This window comes from Siphateles boraxobius, unplaced genomic scaffold (assembly GCF_051911475.1).
Source record: "Siphateles boraxobius isolate OS27281-9 unplaced genomic scaffold, OSU_SipBor_1 55, whole genome shotgun sequence".
In the NCBI taxonomy this organism is placed as follows: domain Eukaryota; kingdom Metazoa; phylum Chordata; class Actinopteri; order Cypriniformes; family Leuciscidae; genus Siphateles; species Siphateles boraxobius.
In genome coordinates this window covers 3161186-3182600 of record NW_027509181.1, presented here as the reverse complement: position 1 = coordinate 3182600, position 21415 = coordinate 3161186, and the positions used below count along the sequence as shown (strand labels likewise).

The 21415-nt window shown below is 40.1% G+C and overlaps 1 protein-coding gene and 1 pseudogene across 2 annotated transcripts in view; both read right to left on the bottom strand.

The window, feature by feature from the left end:
• Positions 1-1508: 1508 nt before the first annotated feature.
• On the bottom strand, positions 1509-2229 carry LOC143714524 (uncharacterized; annotated as a pseudogene).
• Positions 2230-5014: 2785 nt separating this feature from the next.
• kbtbd2 (kelch repeat and BTB (POZ) domain containing 2) overlaps positions 5015-21415 on the bottom strand; it is a 39419-nt gene continuing 23018 nt past the window's right edge. For both annotated transcript variants that reach the window (XM_077205855.1, XM_077205854.1), the window contains exons 4-5: positions 16692-16857; positions 5015-6893 (exon numbers count right to left, since the gene is read on the bottom strand). In XM_077205855.1, coding sequence (XP_077061970.1) covers positions 5337-6893; positions 16692-16857 — 1723 coding nt within the window. In that variant the 3' untranslated portion in view covers positions 5015-5336. The remainder of the gene's footprint in view (positions 6894-16691; positions 16858-21415) is intronic.

The window sequence follows — 21415 nt, the reverse complement described above, 5'->3', positions numbered from 1 at the left end:
CTGCCTACATTTTTCTACTACAATAAAAGACATCCCCCTGAAAAAACATTCCTACATTCTTTTCAGTCACACCAATCAAATTTCCCGTCATAAACACACACACAGCCATAAACTCCGGAAACAAATGGTCGGGGCCAAAAGTTCACATGCCACCTGGTGCTCATAAAACCCCTCCCATCTGCACATTCTGTCATAAACATAATCATAAATATATCATAAACCTGTCATAAAAATCATAATTTAGGGCCATAAATCACTTTGACACAACATACATCATAAATACTACTGGCCTATACCAATTTAGTATACAAAAAGTACAATTGCAGGGTATTTATATTAAGCACATAAATATGTATATGTATTTGTAGTATACTTAGCATAAAATAAATGTATTTCAAATACATTTTAGTATATTTATCTTTCACTAGGGCAATCATACGTGTTTAAGTTTGAACACTCAAAACGCCAGAGTTTTTGTCCAGTGCGGAGTTCTGCACGCTGCAAATCCTCTTGTTATAAATTAACACATAACAAACTAAGTGTAGACATTGTAGGCTTAATAAGATTCATTGTGAAGTCAGTTTAATCGATTAGCGGAACTTTGAGAGATCACGATGAACTGAGATAAGTGACAGCATTTTAGTGATTTATAAAGGGAGCGCATCGCACGCTTTCTGGGCGATGTATTGCTACATTAGGTAAGGCAATGGTTATTTATTATCCGAACTGGGTGCCTCTACATTATTGCATCATATGAATAGGTTAGGTAATGTATTTGCCATCCATGTGATCTGATTAATTAACGGGAAAACAATGATTTGTAATGTATTTTACTGTTTTAAAATAGTTTTTTGGAGGCAGGCAAGGTGTGTATTCATATCTGTTAAGCAACTGTGCATATACAATCACTTAATGTAGCCATCAGGTTTTAGGACAAGAGACTTTATAAATGTTTTTCTAATAAATAGATAATTACATATTTCCTATTTTAAAACTGTTAAAAGCTCAGCCACACCAGGAGGAAATTGTCAGCTGTCAGCAGTCGAAGTCTTGGCCCAATATAATAATATAAATATGTAGAAAATCTGTTCAATAAAACTTCTTTGGTTGAACACAAATGCTTCAAGGTACACATGCTTGAATTAACACATTTTCGCATTAAAAAAATGCTGCGTTCTTACAACTCATATTGACTTGGGTTTCTTTCTTTTTAAAATAATATAAACTCATCAAAAAAAGAAACGTCCTCTGACTTTCAACTGTTTTTAATTTCAGGGAGGCTCAAAATCAAAAGTACCAGTCAGTATCTGGTGTGGCCACCAGCTGCTTGAAGTACTGCAATGCATCTCCTCCTCATGGACTGGACCAGCCCTGCGGGTGCCAGATGTGCTCAATGGGATTGAGATCCTGGCTCTTCGCTGGCCATGGCAGAACACTGACATGGCTGTCATGCAGAAACTCACGCACAGAACGAGCAGTATGCCTGGTGTCATTGTCCTGCTGGAGGATCATGTCCGGATGAGCATGCATAAAGGGTATCACATGAGGGAGGAGGATGTACCGCAGTAGTCTTCCCTGTACCGCAAGGCATTGAGATTGCCTGCAATGACAACAAGCTCAGTCCGATGGTGATGTGATATACCGCCCCAGACCATGACGGACCCCCCACCTCCAAATCTATCCCGCTCCAGGGTACAGGCCTCGGTGTAATGCTCATTCCTTCGACGATAACAACAAATCCGTCCATCACCCCTGGTGAGACAAAACCGTGACTCATCAGTGAAGAGCACTTTTTGCCACTCCTGTTTGGTCCAGCGAAGGTGGGTTTGTGCCCATAGGCGGCATTATTGCTGGTGATGTCTGGTAAGGACCTGCCTTACAACAGGCCTACAAGCCCTCAGTCCAGCCTCTCTCAGCCTATTGCCGACAGTCTGAGCACTGATGGAGGGATTGTGTGTTCCTGGTGTGACTCGGGCAGTTGTTGTGCCCATCCTGTACCTGTCATGTAGGTTATAATATTTTGATGTACTGATCCTGTGCAGGTGTTGTTACACGTGGTCTTCCACTGCAAAGATGATCAGCTGTCCTTCCTGTCTCCCTGTAGTGCTGTCTTAGGCGTCTCACAGTGCGGACATGGCAATTTATTGCCCTGGCCACATCAGCAGTCCTTATGCCTCCCTGCAGCATGCCCAATGCACGTTCACGCAGATGAGCAGGGACCCTGGGCATCTTTCCTTGGGTGTTTTTCACAGTCAGTAGACAAGTCTCTTTAGTGTCCTGCGTTTTTAGAACTGTGACCTTAAATGCCTACTCTCTGTAAGCTGTTAAGGTCTTAACGACCATTCCACAGGTGCATGTTAATTAATTGATTATGATTAATTGAACATGCATGGAAAAAATTGTTTAAACCCTTTACGTTGAAGATCTGTAAAGTTATTTGGATTTTTACAACATTATTGTTGAAATACACAGTCCTGAAATAGGGACGTTTCTTTTTTTGCTGAGTTTATTACCATTCATGGAAAAAACACAATGCTGTCAGGAAACAGCCATCCATGTGAACCTGATGCTTTGGGCCCATACTCACATGAATGTCCCAAGCAACATATAGAGTCGGCAATATTCTTTTATAACAAGTTATTAAAAACTGTAGTATGAAATAATAACCAAAAGTGAGGGTTCAATCTAGCAGGAAAAAACATTTTTGTACACACTATTAAAGAATATCAGACGAAAAAATATATTTTTATTTGAGCAGCAAATCATCATATTAGAATGATTTCTGAATGATCATGTGACACTGAAGACTGGAGTAATGATACTGAAAATTCAGCTTTGACCACAGGAATAAATTACATTTTACAATCTATTCACATAGAAAACAGTTATTTTAAATTGTAATAATATTTAACAATATTACTGTTTTTTTGTATTTTTAATCAAATAAATCCAGCCTTGGTGAGATAAGAGGCTTCTTTTAAAAACATTAAAAATCTTACCGATCCCACACTTTTGAACGGCAGTATATGTATAGAAGAAACATCCTCACTTTCAACAGTATTTTTCCCCAGAACATTTCTTAACATATGAAAATATTTGTATGTACATAAAAAGACTCAACAACCAAGACATAAACTGAACAGATTTCACAGACATATGAACAGAAATTAATAATGAGTCCTTAAACAAAGGTGGGACGGGGGGTCGATATCAAAAGTAGCAGTCAGTATCCGGTGTGGCCCATAGCTGTGTCAAATGCTTCAGTGCATCTCATCCTCATTGACTGCACCAGATTTGCCAGCTCTTGCCGTGAGATGTTACTCCACTCTTCCACCAAGGCACTTGCAAATTCTCAAACACGTCTGAGACTGCCACTGCAAGGACGATCAGCTCTCCTTCCTGTAGCACTGTTTTAGGTGTCTTACATTACATACACTGCAGTGGAAGAAACTATTTTACTGGAAGAAACTTTTTTACATTTTCTAGTTAAATTCAATCTGGTGCACAGGTCAAAATTAAGAGCTCCAACCCATGTTCAATGTGAAAATTGAACTAAGAATTCTGGGAATTTTGTACCTGAACATCAAAGGAAAGTCAAACCTCTTTTTAGTGCCTCAATCTACATTACATTCACACTAGTGTTTTAAGGAAGCCAAACAATTGGAATATAATAGTAATTTTATATTATTATTATTCCTATGACTGTACTAGCAATACATTGTAAAACAAATGCACTGTAAAATAAATGAAAATTTCACAAGTATATTATTTTACTTTACGCTACGGTAGGGAAAATATAATACTTTTGTCCTAATTTCTACACTTGAAAGATTTAAACCCTTGTGCTTTTAGTTTGACAGAAATTGCAGTTGAGCTTTGATTTTGGCGGAGAACTACCGTTTCCATGAAAACGCATCTCATTACAAATCTAGTCAAATGCTGTAATCATCTTCCCACAAAAATGTGAAAATAATGTGTACCACAGACTGATCTCATGAAATGGCGTATGTATGACACGCCAATTCGTATTTCCATTTTTGGCGTGCTATCAACACGCATAATCGCTTTTCAGCGTGTTTATCAACGCCTTTGACTTAACGTTATATTACTGTATTATGTATATATAGATATATGACCTACCCCAACCCCGTCCCTAAACCTACCCGTCACTGGGGTTAATACCATTTATGAGTGTTCTCCTACCATCCTAGGAAAAAAAAGATCGCTCCACAGATGTAGATATAGATTTTGCTTCGTTTCGCTCGGACATTTAACGGCGTACACATACACGCGGAATGACTCGGACATTTAATGGCGTAGACATACACGCAAAAGATTTCGGCGTGGACATACACGCGGATAGCTCAAAATGCGTATAGATAACACGCCACTTGACTTGAAAGTGGCGTGTATGTTTACGCAAAGTCATGATGTCATGTTGAACTGTTGCTCGCTACATTTCCAAATGCACGCTAAATTCACAGCACATGCAGAGATGGGAGTTCACTGCATTCATTCACTATGAACCGAGCCGTTCTGAGATGCGGAAGCATCTCCGGATTGCTTTGCAGTGCCGGATCGCAGTGTTTCTGTGATTTGGTAAGAGCACAAAGCCATGTTTTGCTTTTTATTTTAGTTCGTCTGACAGATATGTTGCCAAAGCAATGAGGCAAATCAACGATAGCAATCTTTTATGTTATTATGAGAAGTTTTAAAATATTTTCGGTTCATTATGAAGCTGTGGGAGCACAGATAAGGCGAGCCACAACAGTGTAGGCAATTAATGGAAAACACTGTATGCATGCATATGTATGCATGTGTGTATATAACGTGAACTATGATGATACAGACGACAACAATGCCAAGCAAGTCCCCAAACCAGCGGCGAACCAAAACATCAAATAACAGTCGGTACGAAATATCTCAAACCCTTGACCCTACTGTACCCTGGTGACATTTAGGAGACATGTGAGCAATCCATTTCTCGAAAATGAACCAGACAAAAGAACAGTAATACATTTAATAAGAGGTTTAATCGCTTCATGATCCATTTACACCATCAAATTAAACAGTATGCCAAAACAGAAATGCCAAAACAGAATACTAAACTTGTAACGGTGACAGAAGTGAAAAATTCATGTTCTCAAACTTGCTATGAGAAAATCAAAACTACACGTCTGAGGCTGGTCAAAATTTGAATAAAACGTTTCAGATTCCAATTAAATATTTGATCTCCAGGAGCACATTACGCATTAAGGGAAGTCCGTCCATCGGCTCAATCACCTTTCAGAACAGTGGATAAATTACAGGACAAGTTTCAAACATGTTGAGATTAACTATACATGAGGCAGTAACACCAAGTCCTCATCCACCTCAAACTCCTCAGCTCCATCGGGTGAGAAGAGGTAAGTGGGTGGCTTCCAGGGCGATTCGTCAAGGCAGGACGGGTATAATTTACCCACGGCACAGCGGAAATCTTTGCCGAGGTCCCAGAGCACACGCTCCGACACAGGCTGCCGCAAGGACCAGCAATCGAGCTCCAGATCGTACTGATACAGAGCATACTTTGCCCGTTCGTTTAAGTGTGTCTCACGTATGAAGATGCATAGCGTATTTAGTAGCACCACAGCACGCACACAGGGGTCAGAGTACCGCTTGGCTGGGATGTTGGCAGCTAGACGCCATTCGTTTTTGTTGACATCGTATATCTCTACCGTAACAGAGGAGCCATCGATAGTGCTCGTCGGCAAACGCAAACCCGAGTTGCCCACCACATGTAGACCACCGATATAGAAGAGGATATCTCCTAACGCAGCAGCGGAAGCAAAGCAACGACTAGTCTGTCGCATGGCCATTTCCACCCAAGTGTCAGCACGAGGGATGTAGCAGTAGATGAGGTCGTGTGTCATGACGTAAATGCAGTCCCGGGCTGTTACCGCTGTGCTCCAACTCCACGCGCAGGGAAGAGGGCTGGTCACGCTCCATTCATCCTGCTCGCAATCGTATCGCTCCACTGTGCGTTTATTCAACTCGCCGCCCACGTTATCACCGCCTATAGCGTAGATGAAACCCTGACAATACACCAGTGACGGTTTAGTGCGGGCGTAAAGCATGGGCGTTTTAGCCACCCATGCATTCTGCTGGGCATCCAGCCAGTAGAAGGTGTCCACTGAACAATAGGCAGCCTGCAGCTTGCCGCTTTTGCTGCCGTGGGTAGCTAGCGCACTTTTCAGTGGTATCTGTCCACCGGCAATGTAGACATCATTGTCTGGGGTGACCAATGTCCCAACCTTTTGCAAGTCTCCAGGCAGGCTACACAGTTTATAGACTTTCTCCGCTTGAGGACTATAACAGACCACTGCGTGACGTGGACCTATTACGACCGGGTGGCTTTCAGCTGGCGGTTCGGCCTCTACAAAAATCAACATTTCTTCCTTGGTCATGCCCAGTCTAGGCTTGAAAAACTTTGGCATTGACTTGTACAGGCCTTGCACTACCACTGATTTGTCATTCGGTGGAAGACCTTGGAACCAGGCACGTTGGGTAACCTCAGAAAGCGCATCAATTCGAATCTGGCTGAGGACGGAGGAGAGATACTGAGAACGTGCTTCCATGTTGTATTCCAGCCAGAGCATGGCCGCCTCGCGTACCGTTTCCTCTTTCTCCACGTTGAGATTATCGCTGCTCAGGAGGTCCAGCAAGAGCTCGTGCGAGAGCTCCAGGAAAGCTTCCTGTCTGTAGACGACAGAAAATTTGTGCTCCACCATGCGCTTAGCACTTTGCTTCAACTCTGTGCAACTGAACAGGTCACCGATGCTTAGCATGCGGACGCAGTTTTCAGCTGTGATTTTCTTGACCAAGTATTCTCGACACTGCAGTAAAACATCTTCCACCTGAGAGGAAATCAATGAAAGACAGAAATAAGTAGACATAACCATTAAATAACTGTATTGTAGATATTGAGATTCTCTAACTGGCCCGCTTCTAAAAAGTAGCTGGTTTTAGTAAGAAACATTTATTGAAAAGCTCCTTTTGGCCAATTCTCAAAAACATTTGGTACACAATGCTTGAACGTCACGAACATCCCAAATTTCACGATGATCAGCCATTCACCTTATTGGCTGATGACCATTTGTTCTGGGGAGAGTTTAGAGACCTCAAAAAATGTCAGATTGTGTTGCTCAAAGTCTGCAACAATGGCATGTTGTGACGGTAATGTGGGTACCCTGTGGGTAACCCATAGGTTTTGTGATTGAAGCAAATGGAAAACTTGTTAAAACAAGTCAGTGTGAGCATTGTGCGTGTAAACGGATACATTTAACGAGTTAAAGCTGCAGTAGGGAGTTGAGACAACGTTGACTTAGCCTGAAAATTTGAAGAAGCACAACTTACAGGTCCAACCCCCTGCTCTCTGCTGCTTTACAGCCCTCCCTCCACAGCTCCTACCCCACAGCTAGGGCTGCAGCTATCGATTCTTTTTGTAATCGATTAATCTAGCACTTAGTCGATCGATTAATTGAGTAATCGGATATTTTTTTGTGTGTGTTTTATTAACAGAATAGTTATATTAAACTTGTGTCTATTTCAGTTAAAGCTGTTATAAGTTATATAATATAGGTTATGTAGTATGCAAGTTATAAAGCTATCTCATATGTGAATTTTCCTTTAAGATGTTATAATATAACCACTCTAAGCATCTAAGCATATTTGTTTATTCTGGTAGTTTAACACTGAAGAAGAGCTGTAACGTGACTTGTTGTTGAACACGCAGTAAAAGCTGACGCACTTTTTGTTCCGTGCGTTTTAACTGAAAAATGAGTACTCCGAATCTTTATTAAAAACCAACAGGCTGGGGACTTTAATTTTTTGTTGTTGTCTGTATTTGGCAGACGTGAAATACAAACAAGGTCTCGCAAAGACTGCAATACAATATTTGTTCCTCCATCACGTCCCGGTGTGTACAGTGAATGCATGCTGAAATTACTGTTGCGTGGCTATATAAAAGTTTAAGCATATGTGATGCATTGCTGCAATTGGTCTGACTGGCGTGTGTGTGTGTGTGAGGGGGTTCTTTTTTTAGGCTATACTCTTGCAATTGAACGTGATAGTTACGTTTACTACTTAAAAATGTCATCAAAGCTAAAAATCATATCAAACCGCATCACGACATCGTTACAAATACAGTATGGGATTAAAATCAGCGAACATCAATAGGCTTAGACTATGTTACCTTGTTTCAGCGAGTTAAGTGTATTAAGTGAATTAAGTGTGTAATGATCCCACACTTTAGACAATTTCTGCCGTTTATTTACATATTTATTCTCCGCCATCGCGCTAACTAAATTCAAAATATATGCTTCCTGAACAGGTCCGTGTGAATAAACGGTCCATGTGAAACAATCAAATCCCTGCGCCACGCGTATTGTGCGCGTCATAGGAATTTAACGAGGCTTCGAGGCAGAGTTTTTGCCTCGAGGAATTTTTGTAATCGAGTAACTCGAGGAATCGTTTCAGCCCTACCCACAGCGGAGCCTGCCGTGCGTGAACGCGCAGGCTAGTAAGCAGGACCACCGATGACGGCGGATTATAAACAGTTATGGAACATTCACTAATAGGGACGAAACATCAACAATATGCTTTACATTGACTATGGGCAGGCCATACTTTGCCTACAAACTTGGTCCTCAAATCATTATGTATTTTGCAATACGTAACTTTATAACGTTGTACTCTTTCTATAAGTTATAAATAGCTAGTAAGATAACGTTAATATAACGGTAACTAACGTTACAGTATGCAAGTAATTATTCTAATGATATGTAATGCTAGATAAGGTTTGCTAGTACATTATTTCAGCAACATGACAAGCCAGTGAATTAGCAGGTTTCAATTGTTGCTTACCACAGTGCGTGACATTTTATCTACATGTTATGCTGCTAGAGTTTTGACACCGAGTCAATGGGCTCTGTCTAATTCTTTCTTTTTCCTTTTACCTCCTTGTTTTATGAGCAGGTGCCACTCGAGAAATTGGCAGTGTAGTATGGGATGAATATAGTATCAAAATGATTAACACGTGCAAGCACACTTATCAATGAACTTGATACATGTTGCAGAAATGTTTTATCCATGCCTTTCAACTTGCGTGTGCAAAATTCAAAATTGAATGAATGTGTAGCAATTTGTACAAATAGAGACATTTTTGTGAATACAAATGTTTTCTTTTGTATGAGTGTATCATAATTTGTGCATGCAACAAAGAAGATGTGCATGTGTGGATCAGGTGACGCTCGTGCATTCATTGAGTTCTTTTCTGAGTCGATCTCATTTGATTCATTTGGATTTTGAGACTTTCTTTTCGCTGTTTTTAAGCATTTCACAACCCACACACAAACAACTACAAATGAATAGGCCTGGTGCTAATTATTAATGTGTGCACTACTACCCATTTATTTGACAAATTCACAAATGTGCGTCGCTACATTTAAACGAATACAATACAACTTGTGTGTGCAAAATCCAGAATCACATGAATGTGCAGCATTTTGTACAAATAGAGACATAGTTGTTAATACAAAACCTCAATTTTGTATTAATGTAGGCCAGAATTTGTGCATGCAACAAGTAAGATGTGCATTTGTGGATGAGGTGACACGCGTGCATTCATTGACTCGTTTCTGAGTCGATCCTATTTGATTCATTTGGATTTTGAGACTTTCATTTCGCCTTGCACGATCCACACACACTGCCTGAGAAAACCTGCTACCACTAGATGGCAGTATTCTGCTAAAACAGACAACGGCAGCGTAATCAAGCGTGATCCCCATTTAAAACGCATAAATAATGTGAGTGATATTAAATTGAAGCACCAAATTAAGTAGACAATATAGGCCTACTACCTTATTAATAAAGCATACTTTATAGAGGCAATCAGATTATGAACAGCACACATAGAAAACCATTTTAAAACGCTTCACGTGCAATAGCGCATTGCATGTTCAATAAGGTGTATCGGCTACTAAGTTTTAATATCACCGTCTTATTGCATTGACGTTAAGCTTTTTCGTAATAATAGGCTCTATGGGAGGAAAACTATATAGCCTACAGACAAGAGCCTATATGAACTTGACGCGCAACGTTTCACATTAATGGCATTTTCCTTCCAGAGCCTGTTAAAAAGAAAAAAACTTAACACGAAATTCTGCAGTTGCGTTTAACTTTGCATGGGTAGGGGAGAGCAACCGGTCCGAGAGTAAAGTAAGAATTAGGTTTTATATTCGCTACATTTTCTAAAGGGACTATCTGCAAATTCCACTCACAGTCAAAAAAAATTTCATTCAAATGAACGATACCGAGGTTATAGTAAAAGCCTAGTGGACAGACTGACTTAGCCTACTGCATGTCCAGCCAATATTTCGATTGAACAGTAACAAAAAAATAATTACTATAAATTGTTTTTCTATTCATGTTCCAAAGGTTGTAGTACGTTCCTAATGATAGTCAGGTGAGATTTTGTATCATTGATCTGTAGTAGCCTACCAGAAACTGAATTACAGTAATTTTTTTATAAAAAAGTAATTGTTTACTGTAAATAGGCTACATGAAGGGAGGTATTGGGACAATTTCACCTTTAGCAAGCCAATCTAGTCACTAGGAGCATACTACAACCATTTTGAACATGAAAAACCCCTTTTGGTGAATAGAGAGCATAAGTCCCTCCCCTTCCAGTTGGACCACCATGGGACCTTATTTCGGAAAAATATTGTATGGTAGTCAATGGCGAGACACAACAAATATTTGGATCCCGTTTGAATTGTGCCCTGAATTGCATGTTTGTCTAAATGATATAAAATGCTGGATGACGTGTAATTTCCTGCTATTAAATTCAGATAAAACGGAGGTACTACTTATTGGTCCAAAAAACTACCCACAAAATCCCTTACAATACAACTTTAATTTAGAAGGATGTCCTGTTACTTTGTCCACTACAGTAAAAGACCTGGGTGTTATACTAGACCGCAACTTGACTTTCGAAAATCATATTTCATATATTACAAGAACAGCCTTTTTCCACCTTAGAAACATTGCTAAGCTACGCAACATGCTATCTGTTTCTGATGCAGAAAAGTTAGTTCATACTTTCATGACCTCGAGACTAGATTACTGTAATGCTTTATTAGCTGGCTGTCCTACATCCTCAATTAACAAGCTACAGTTAGTGCAAAATGCAGCTGCTAGAGTTCTTACTAGATCAAGAAAATATGATCATATAACACCTATTTTATCATCTCTACACTGGTTACCTATTAAGTTACGTATCAATTACAAAGTATTCCTACTGACCTATAAAGCCCTAAATGGTTTAGCTCCTGTGTATTTAACAGACCTTCTATCGCCATACAATCCATCGCGCTCTTTAAGATCACTAAATTCGAGGCTTCTGGTCATTCCTAGGATATCTAAGTCCACTAAAGGAGGGAGGGCGTTCTCGCATTTAGCTCCTAAACTCTGGAATAGCCTTCCTGATATTGTACGAGCCTCAGACTCGCTGTCCCAGTTTAAAACTAGATTAAAGACGCATCTCTTTAACCAAGCATTCACTTAATGCTTAACCTTTGATACTGCTGAATCGGTTCGAATGCATTAACATTATGAACATCAGCTATGCTAATTATTTCCCATCTGCCTTTCTGCTGTTATCTCGGGACGCTAGTCCCGAGGTAAATAGCGTTCGTCAGCTCCAGTTTGTATCCAGCCTCTCACGGAGACTTCAGATGCCCCAACGCCTGTGAAGAGACGACTCGACGCCTGTGAAGAGACGACTCAAAGCCGGCGATATGTTATGCCATAAATTAATACTTGATTAACTAACTGTATTTTTCTATGTACATTTCCGAAATGCAATTTCTGTAAAGCTGCTTTGAGACAATGTGTATTGTGAAAAGCGCTATACAAATAAATTTGAATTGAATTGAATTGAATTGAATTGAATTACACATATGATGTTTGTCAATTTAAAAGATACATTTTAAAGTCAAGAAAGTCGCAGTTTGATGTAAAACTGTTAAGGTATAAAACTGTGAAAATACGTAATTACAAAGACTACAAACCCAAAAGGCGCGCATGTGACGTCTTACCTTTTCTCTCAATGAATGAAGCTAACTTTACTGAAGCTAACGTCTGTCATTTTTTCTATAGTCTAACGTTATAATCGTAACGTTACGCCGTCATGCCTGTGTGTTTTGTACCAGACTGCACACACACGAGCTTGGTGACGTACATAGTGCGAGATGAGAGATGTAGGCTAGTTCATTGAGTGATTTTCACATAAAACTAAATGTTACTCTTCTGTTTTATGACAAACTGTGACTTTCTTGACTTTCATAATTATCTTTTAAATTGACAAACATCATATGTGTAATTCAGGGCACAGTTCAGACGGAAAAGATAAGTTGTCTCTCGCCATTGCCTACTAGGGCTGTAACGATACACCAAACCCACGATTCGATTCGTATCACGATTTTTGACCCACGATTCGATTCGTATCGCGATTCTATCACGGGGGCGGGGCTTGAGGGGGCGGGGCTTGTGGTGAAAAAAAGACATTTTGAGAGAAGAAAAAAAGGGGATCCCCCCTTTAGATGATTCTCATGGGGGGGATTTTTTTTGTTTGAGGGGAGAAAGGGGGGTCATTTTTTCCAAACAAAATTATTACATTTATCTTGCCTAAATGTTTGCGCTCATTGCATTTTTACAATGGGGTAATAGCCTATTGTTGTTAAGAATTTACACATCACAAGGAAGCTTGATTTAAATTGTTTAATTAAATTGAAAAAAGTAGCACAAATAAATACAATAGAATAAAGATACAAATAAAGACAATTAAAGAGAAAAGTTTTTGAATAGGTCTAACACTAGTATTTATATACAGATACTGAATAAAGTAATCAAATGGAAAATAACACTGGGTAGGATTTTTTGTCCTGAATAAATTAAATACATAGGCTATTAATCCTGATTCCTTTAACTTAAAGCCATCTTTTGTTGTTTTGACAACAAAATTAATGACAGACACATATGGCTGCCGTCACTTTAAGAGCTAGTGCACGGATCCTGTGTTCATTATACTGGCATGCGTTTTATGTTTATTAAAGACAAAACCGACTATAGCCTATTTAGAGTATAGCCTACTCACAAAGACCGAAATTGACAATTTTGCGTGTTAAAGCAATATAATCCGCGAAAAATAGTTACTAGCCAGCTGTTTTTGAGGCGGATTTTCTATGAATGTGCGCATAGAAAATAATCTCAGAGAGCGCGCGAGCACTGATTAGTTTAAAATCGCTTGAATGTTTAAACTGGTAAGACTTAAAAAGACTTCAGTCACGATGCACTGCTGGCCCGATTGTGCAAGTGAATATTCCGTCATGTCCCGACCTTACAGTCTATGGTCCCGACTCCAAAACGCGAGTGTGTATTATCGCCGCAGCGCTTGATGCCTGCCTTGCACAAAACATTATGAGAAGAGATAGAAGACGCGCGGCACCGCTGAACACTCACGCTGTTTGTGAAATTGCGTCTGGAAGATAGTTGTTAAAAGAATGATTTTATTTTATTATCTGTGTGGATTACGATTGCGGGAATTTCCCACATTATAAATGGGAGACCTGCGGGAATGATAGAATTATGCGCAATACCCGCGCCGAAATTCGAGCCCTGGTTCTGGACAGGAAGGATAACTCTGGGAGTTGGAAGGGGTGTGATCGCGATTCTGCCTTCTCACATCGCGATACAGGATCGTGGACCTGAGTATCGCGATTTCGATTTTATATCGCGTATCGTTACAGCCCTATTGCCTACCATACAAATTTTTTCCGAAATAAGGTCCCGTGAGCCGGAAGCAGAGGGGAGGGACTTAGGCTCTCTATTACATTATTTTTCTGCAGAATACAGGCTACATAGGCTAAATGAAGGGAAGTATTGTCCACATTTGACTTGTAAGTCAGTCTTACAGGAACCTTGTAAGAGCTTTGGAATTTGAAAATGTCTGTTTTTAAATATTAAAAGTTATTTTAATAAAAAAGTATATGTTTTAACGCAGATAGTGGAATTGGCAAACGTTCCCTTGTGCATCATGAGTGGTGGTAGCGCGTCAACGCATTCTCATGTAGGATGCAGCTACGTAGTAGCCTACGTGATTTTCAATTAATATTTAATGTCGATATACAATGGTTGCATATTGTTAAAAGTCATCGTGCTATAGTAAGACTATATAACAGTGGCAGGCCAAGGGTAAAGGGAAAACAAATGTCCTGCGAAAATCGTCTTTTAACATTAAAAACAGACATTTTCAAATTCCAAAGCTTGAAGCTTTGGAATTTAAAAATGTCTGTTTTGAAAATGTTTGCTATAATCAAGGGGGTAATCCATCTGCCGGAAGTTGAAGCCTCGCGGGAGCCGCCATTATAGCAGAACTTAACCTGCTGTTTGCATTCCATTGACTCCCATTCACTTTGGCGTCACTTTGACAGTGAATAACTTTACATCTGAGACGTCCAAAGACTTCATTTGTCCATTATTTATTTCTAAAACACGACAATGTATAAAAGGCTCCATTACTTTGTATCTTCCGTTATGGCCCCGTAGAAGCCGTTTTTGTTAAAAACAGGCTAACGATTGCGTCATAACCACGCGACTTTATGTCGCACAATAGAGACATTATCGTATAGACAGGAGGAGAAGCTTGCAGGCAATCTTTTACTGTCTATGAGGCAATCGGGGGGACATAGAGGCATAAAGTCAAGGAAGAAGCCCATAGATAGAGAGTCATCCTTCATTCAATTATGAATTTTGCACACGCAAGTTTAAAGGCATGGATAAAACATTTCTGCAACATGTATCAAGTTCATTGATAAGTGTGCTTGCACTAGGGCTGAACGATTAATTGCATTTGCGATAATATCGCAATATGATGAAATGCGATTTTGTAACCGCAAAAGCTGCGATTACACTGGTCATGTGACACGCGAGAGAAAAGCAGTCTGCAAATCAAGCATCAACTTGGCACGCTACGCATAGGTCTGGCATACAGGAAAGAACAGATTATTTTTTATGTATGTGATATTGTGTTATTTATTCTCTCTCCAACAATTCTGGATTGATTCAGAGAATTTCAGAATCGAATCTGAGCTTAGTTTTTAAACACACATGCGTGATGACGCTGCGCGTGCTTTAGAAACAACCGTATTCTGCTTGCTTCTAATTTCTCTCTCTCTCTCGCTCTCTCTCTCACACACACACACACACACACACACACACACACACACACACACACACACACACACACACACACACACACACACACACACACACACACACACACACGACACCGCTCGAACCTTCCGAAAAATAAGCTTTCATAAAGTTCGGGGTTTAAGCGAATTACAAGGACAGTCACGGGCTTCATTGCACAGGTTTTGCCGCTTTGATGTTACTCTTGCAGTGCGCGGTCTTGGCCGCCGGAATTTTCCTTACAAATGCTCCACAAAGGCATTATGTCTTTTGGAATACAGTTGGCTTATATATTAAAATTATGAAAATCACTGAGAAAGCTGCTTTCATTTTAAAATACTTACGCGCGCTTTGTGAAGAGTGCTCGTGCATGCGGCTGTGAGCGACTCATTGGGTAAATGTACTTGCATCTCAAAATGCTTTTGACGCGAAATTAATGTAAACACGGTCAGTTATATCTTAAACCAATAGGACAAACTACATTTACAATTTCAAAAGAGATATGTGCATTAGTGTGAATGCAATTTATCGTATAGGGGGAAAATCACTCCAGCTCTTGAATGGAAAACGTTCAGACAGCCTACTTTTAAATACTGAAAGCACTCTTTGTTTATTGCTTGTAATGTTTTTTTTTTGTTCCTCTTTATTACTAGCTTTTATATGTTGAAGCTATATTAGTTTATAGTCCATTTAAAATTCTTAACATGTAATTGGTTTAAGTAATATATATATATATATATATATAATGTATGTATATTTACACATGTAATTAAATACATATTTTAAGTATTATTAAGATTAATTAATAAGAAAAAAATTAGATCGGATCATGAGCTGCCTAAAGATTCCCATCCCTACTGTACAATGATTTATTGCTTGTCTTTGTCGACTAATACAGAAGGTAAAGAACTTAAAGTAATCGCATATTAAATCGCAATCGCAATATTGGTTAAAAAAAAAAAAATCGCAATTAGATTATTTTCCATAATCGTTCAGCCCTAGCTTGCACGTGTTAATCGTTTTGATACTATATTCATCCCATAGTGTAGGTTGTTTCTCCACCATTAGCACAGCTGCAGCACACCAGCAATCTTGAGTTTGAACGATGGTACGCGCTCGTGCTGTGCACGAGAGGGGCAATCAGCGCGTACACGAGCGTGATTGACACTGCTAAGACATTCCTCCTGGCTCTGATTGGTTGTTTCTGACCAGGGGTGGTGTATTTCAGCAAATGGCAATAGGACCACTGGGAGGAGCCAGAGGAGCTTGATTTTTTCACAGATTATCTGTCTGATATTCTACTGTCAGGACATGATGACCATTTTAACAAATATTTGTTTACAAAAGTTACCTACTGCAGCTTTAACCTGTGGAAGACTGTGTTGTGTGCATGTCTTTCCAACCTGAAGAAAACAGGCCGTCTCGTAGAGAGGTTCCACAGTGGTGTCGTTGATAACCAAGTTGCCGGTGTAAGCATATGTTATGATGGTCTGCAGTGTGATGGGGTCAACGTTTCTAAGATGAACATGGGTCTGTTTGCTCTCACTGAGCCCGCTCATAAACATGGCCCTAGAGGAACAGAAACAAAAAACAACACAGGTCAAACAAATAACTACATTTCATATGGAAAACACTTGACTCATCGATAAAAGTTCTTATGAATCTGAAGAAAACGTTTCTGTAAGTTACAAAACCTAAATATTAGGCTACTAAACAAAACTAGAAGTTTTGACAAAATAATTTTTGTTCCAGTCTACCTAAGTGAATGTGAATCAAAAACAAGTTTACTTATGTGCATCAAAAATTTTAAGGAAAAAAGAAAACATTTTAAGGTACTACACCAGTCCCAAACTGGGGCGTTTGGGGGCAATCTTGTGATGATTACCGCTTGTCACTACAGGAAATGATAGAAACATTACTAAGGCAAGACTCGACAATAAGGACAATTTGCGAGAGAGAAAGAGAACAAGTATTGAGTTGAGCTGTCTTTCAAGTCACACAATGTCGGTTATGTCTTACTTGAAGTTAAACAGATGGGAAAGAAAACGCATGTGTATCAGTATATTGGGTCCATACATTCAGTCTTAAAGTGAACAGCAGCCTAATATTCTTGTTGCCATCTGTTTTTAATGTTAATAAAACACTCACTGCTCTTGACTGAATAACTTTTGTAGCTTTAACAAGGATTAATCTATTAACTCCGGTTAAAGTAAGCTATTTAAAATGTATTTAATGTATAATTAGTTAGGGAAAGTTAAGCATTTTTATTGCCAATCTGCAAAAAAAAATTCTTACCAATAGCTTTTTTTTACCATGTGTTCCTATAGGTGTCTAATTACACATCCCAATTTATCCACGGCCAAATCCTCGGGGAAACGCTTGGAGAGGCAATCAAAGTTGGGGTGCCCAGAGGGCCTGGATAAAAATAATGATTTTTTTTTTTTTTAAACCAATATTAGCTTTTGAGATGTCTAACTAGGGGTTTTTAGGGCTGCTGAATCTATCCCAGTCATTAGTTTTGAATAAAAATGACTCCAAGTCCATGCAAAAATCATCTCCTGAAAAGTTTCCTGGGCTCTATCAGGGTTATTATGGCAGACTCAGGGCTGCAAGAGCTGATACAGCTCGTTTACCCAGGCAGCAACACTGCAGAACACATTCTCTCAGGAAGGGCTTATGCTAAGGCCATCTGATTTCACCTCCATGCATCAGCAGCAATTATCAAGTTTGTGCTGAAAGATGTTATGTTCAGCGAGCAGGAGTATAAAGACTTGGAGAACTTCATCAGGACTGCAAAAGAAATGAAGAGGTAATTTGACATTTCCCTAATCTATAAGTCTCAAACTATCTCTGAGTATGCAGAATTATATTTTATTATATAGTAATACAATTCAAACTGTCTATCTCTAACAGATTCCATGGACACACCAAGGATAGTTGCTGTATTCAAGGAGAGGATGGAGGAGAGGTTGAAAACTTTGGCTAAGGGAGGAAGAACACCTGCACTCTGGGTCTGGTACCATGGCAGAATCAACCTCATCAAGGTATTTATCAGGAGTGAGCGTGTCCCAGACCACACAGGTCACCTCACCTGCATAATTGGAATGCTGAACACCTTTGCAGCAGCAGGCCACCATCAGTATGGAAAAGGAGCAAGGCTCTATGTTCAATTAATGCAGCAGCGACAGGACTCTCCCGTGTTCCAAGAAACTCTATCCAAGTTCACCGTGTATGGCAACCATGTATTCCGGTTCTCAGACCATGAGTGGTCAGGTATATGGACTGACATCACAATAGAAACCACACTCATGTGTGAGGCTAAATCCTCGGGCGGTTTAAGCAGAGGGCGGTTCCGGAACAAATCTGCTCACAAGTCTTGGGTTTAGACACTGAATCACTTCTCGTTCATTCACCAGGAGCTTGAAGGAGTAATGAACAAACGTGGGGGACCTATCCACACAGACGTCACAAGAGCCCAGATGGAGAAAGACAATGATGCTGTTAACGCCATAGTTGGATGGTTGGAGCAAGTCAACCCCTTCGATTCCATACGGGACAGGAATACCCTGGTATCTTTCTCGACGTGGTTCAGCAGCACTACCGGGGACTCGGTCAATGCTGATCAGGCAGAGGAGGTTGGCTTACAGGGCAAGATGGATTGGAAAACTGTTCTGGATACAATGGAAACCAAGCACAAGGTCAAGTCATTGGCAAGCCTCAGATCTGCTCCCAAAATCATTGGAGAGAAGCTAATCAATGACTCACTCAAGCTCTTCAACCACCTCATCATCCTTAGTGATCGCGAAGTCAAGACCAAAGAAGCTCTGCACTTTGAGTTGACGCCAACACCAATGTCTCTATTTGACAAAAATCAGAAGTTGCGAAAGCCAGACAAGGCTGCCCTAGCGAGGTTTCTGAAGGCATTTGTGGAGCCTGACGAAAAAAACACCTGCAGAAGCCTGGTGGTTGATGGCGGTTGGCTCCTGCACAGCGTCAAATGGGAGGCTAACCTCACGTGGAAGGACATCGTTGAGAGCTACCTCCAGTTTGTGATGTCCATGGGTAGCCAGCAACTCCGGATCACTGTGGTCTTTGACGGATATGGTAGCTCCACCAAGGACCATGTCCACCTGAGACGTACAAAGAATGCATGCTGTGACATTCAGATTCGTTCAGACTTAAACAACATTGTTCCACAGGAAAAGTTCCTTGACAACAAGCACAACAAGGCCCAGCTCATTTTGCTCCTTACTGAGACATTCCAAAGAAGTAGGATCAGTATACAACAATTCTCTGATGATGCTGACACTTCTATCGTGTGTGCAGCACTAAATGAGGCAATAGAGTCCCCTGTTGAGATGAGGGCAGAGGACACAGACGTTATGGTTATGCTAGTCCATCATAGGGCAAACCACCCGGTCTTCCTCACGACAGCTAAAGACACATCTTACGATGTCGGAAAGATCCGGGAGGCCCTCCCGGAGAGGTACCGTAGATATCTGATCTTCCTACACAGCTTCTCTGGCTGCGATACCGTATCAGCAATTTCTGGGTTTTGCTCACCAAGCTCTGCAAGACTGACAAAGCAGATGGGGCCATGGATGTGTTCAATGACATCAGAGCCAAGAGAAGTGACATCAAAGCTGTCTGCGAACTGTTCAAGCTCATATTCTGCGGAAATCCACCTGAAGATTTGGAAGACTTAAGATTTGATATCTTCAGGAAGCGGGCCTGCAGCTCCGACTACAGGAGCTGCAGCACAGCACTCTCTGCGGACATATCTCCGGACCAGAGATTGGCTACTGCTTCAAAGTCCATCAGTGGATGTCCTTGAGTATGGATGGAAACAAGGAGAACAAGGTTATGCACCAGTCCCTACAACAGATCCCATTGCACCAGACTACCTTCTGAAGTTTGTCAGCTGCAACTGTGACACTCTCAGGTGCTGCTGTAAAAAGTGCATTTCTGTTTGTGGGAACTGTCATGGTAACTCTTGCCAGAACATCAACCAGACAGATGATAACATGAGTGAGAGAGATGCAGGGGAGTTGAATGAGGTTTGTTAAATGTTGATTTAGGAAGTTTTGTTTCGTAATTGTTCAATAAAACCACTTTTTATGGATTTTTGCATGGACTTGGGAGTCATTTTTATTCAAAACTAATGGCCTAGCCAACTTTGATTGCCTCTCCAGGCATTTCTCTGAGGATTTGGCCATGGATAAATTGGGAGGTGTAACTAGACATCTATAGGAACACATGTTAAAAAAAGCTATTGGTAAAAATTTTTTTTGCAGATTGGCAATAAAAATGCCTAACTTTCCCTAACTAAATGTATACATTCAATTTATAAAATTTAATGATTTATATAGTGAAAATGCAGAAACTATGCAGTTATTTTACTGAATACTGTTAGACACCTGAAAACCTTAAAGCACTTTTTATTTCATTTGTATCTTTTTGTTGTATTTATTTGAGCTGTTGCTTGTATTTTTTTTATTTGTTCTTATTTTATTAAGACACACTTGTTTGAACTTTATATTAGTTAGGTCAGGGTTTTTTGCTGGGGTATCGAAATATGAATCAATCAAGAATTATCTGAAATATGGTGGCTTATTTATTTTACATGGGTCAAAACAACAATTTTTTTTTTTGTAGGGCCAGTGAAAATATTGGCAGGGCAAGTAAATATTTTAACCACCGGTTTGACCAGGCCAGTAGAAAAACCTTAGTGTTGAGCCCTGCTGATGTGTTAAATTTAGTTAACATATAAATTAGAGATGCACCGATTGATCGGCTGGTGAGCAGAATTGGCCGATTTTCACACGATTTTCAGTCTGACATATGCCGATTTTTTTGCCGGTCAAATTGCCTCGGGCGCCACATAATTAACATCTCTGAGTGCATTCACACCGAGAGCAGGAGCAGTTTCCTGCACGCACTGAATTACTGAAGCGCTTACAATTCACACTCGACTCGGAGTTGTAACAGGAAGATTTAAGAACATCAGAGCGTTGGATGAAGTGGCCGTGGACCTACAGTCTAGTGAAAGCAAATCTGCAAATGCATCATTTTTGCCAGCGATGAAGATCTTTATTCTTGAACATCTTTGTATGCTGGCCAAAGTTAT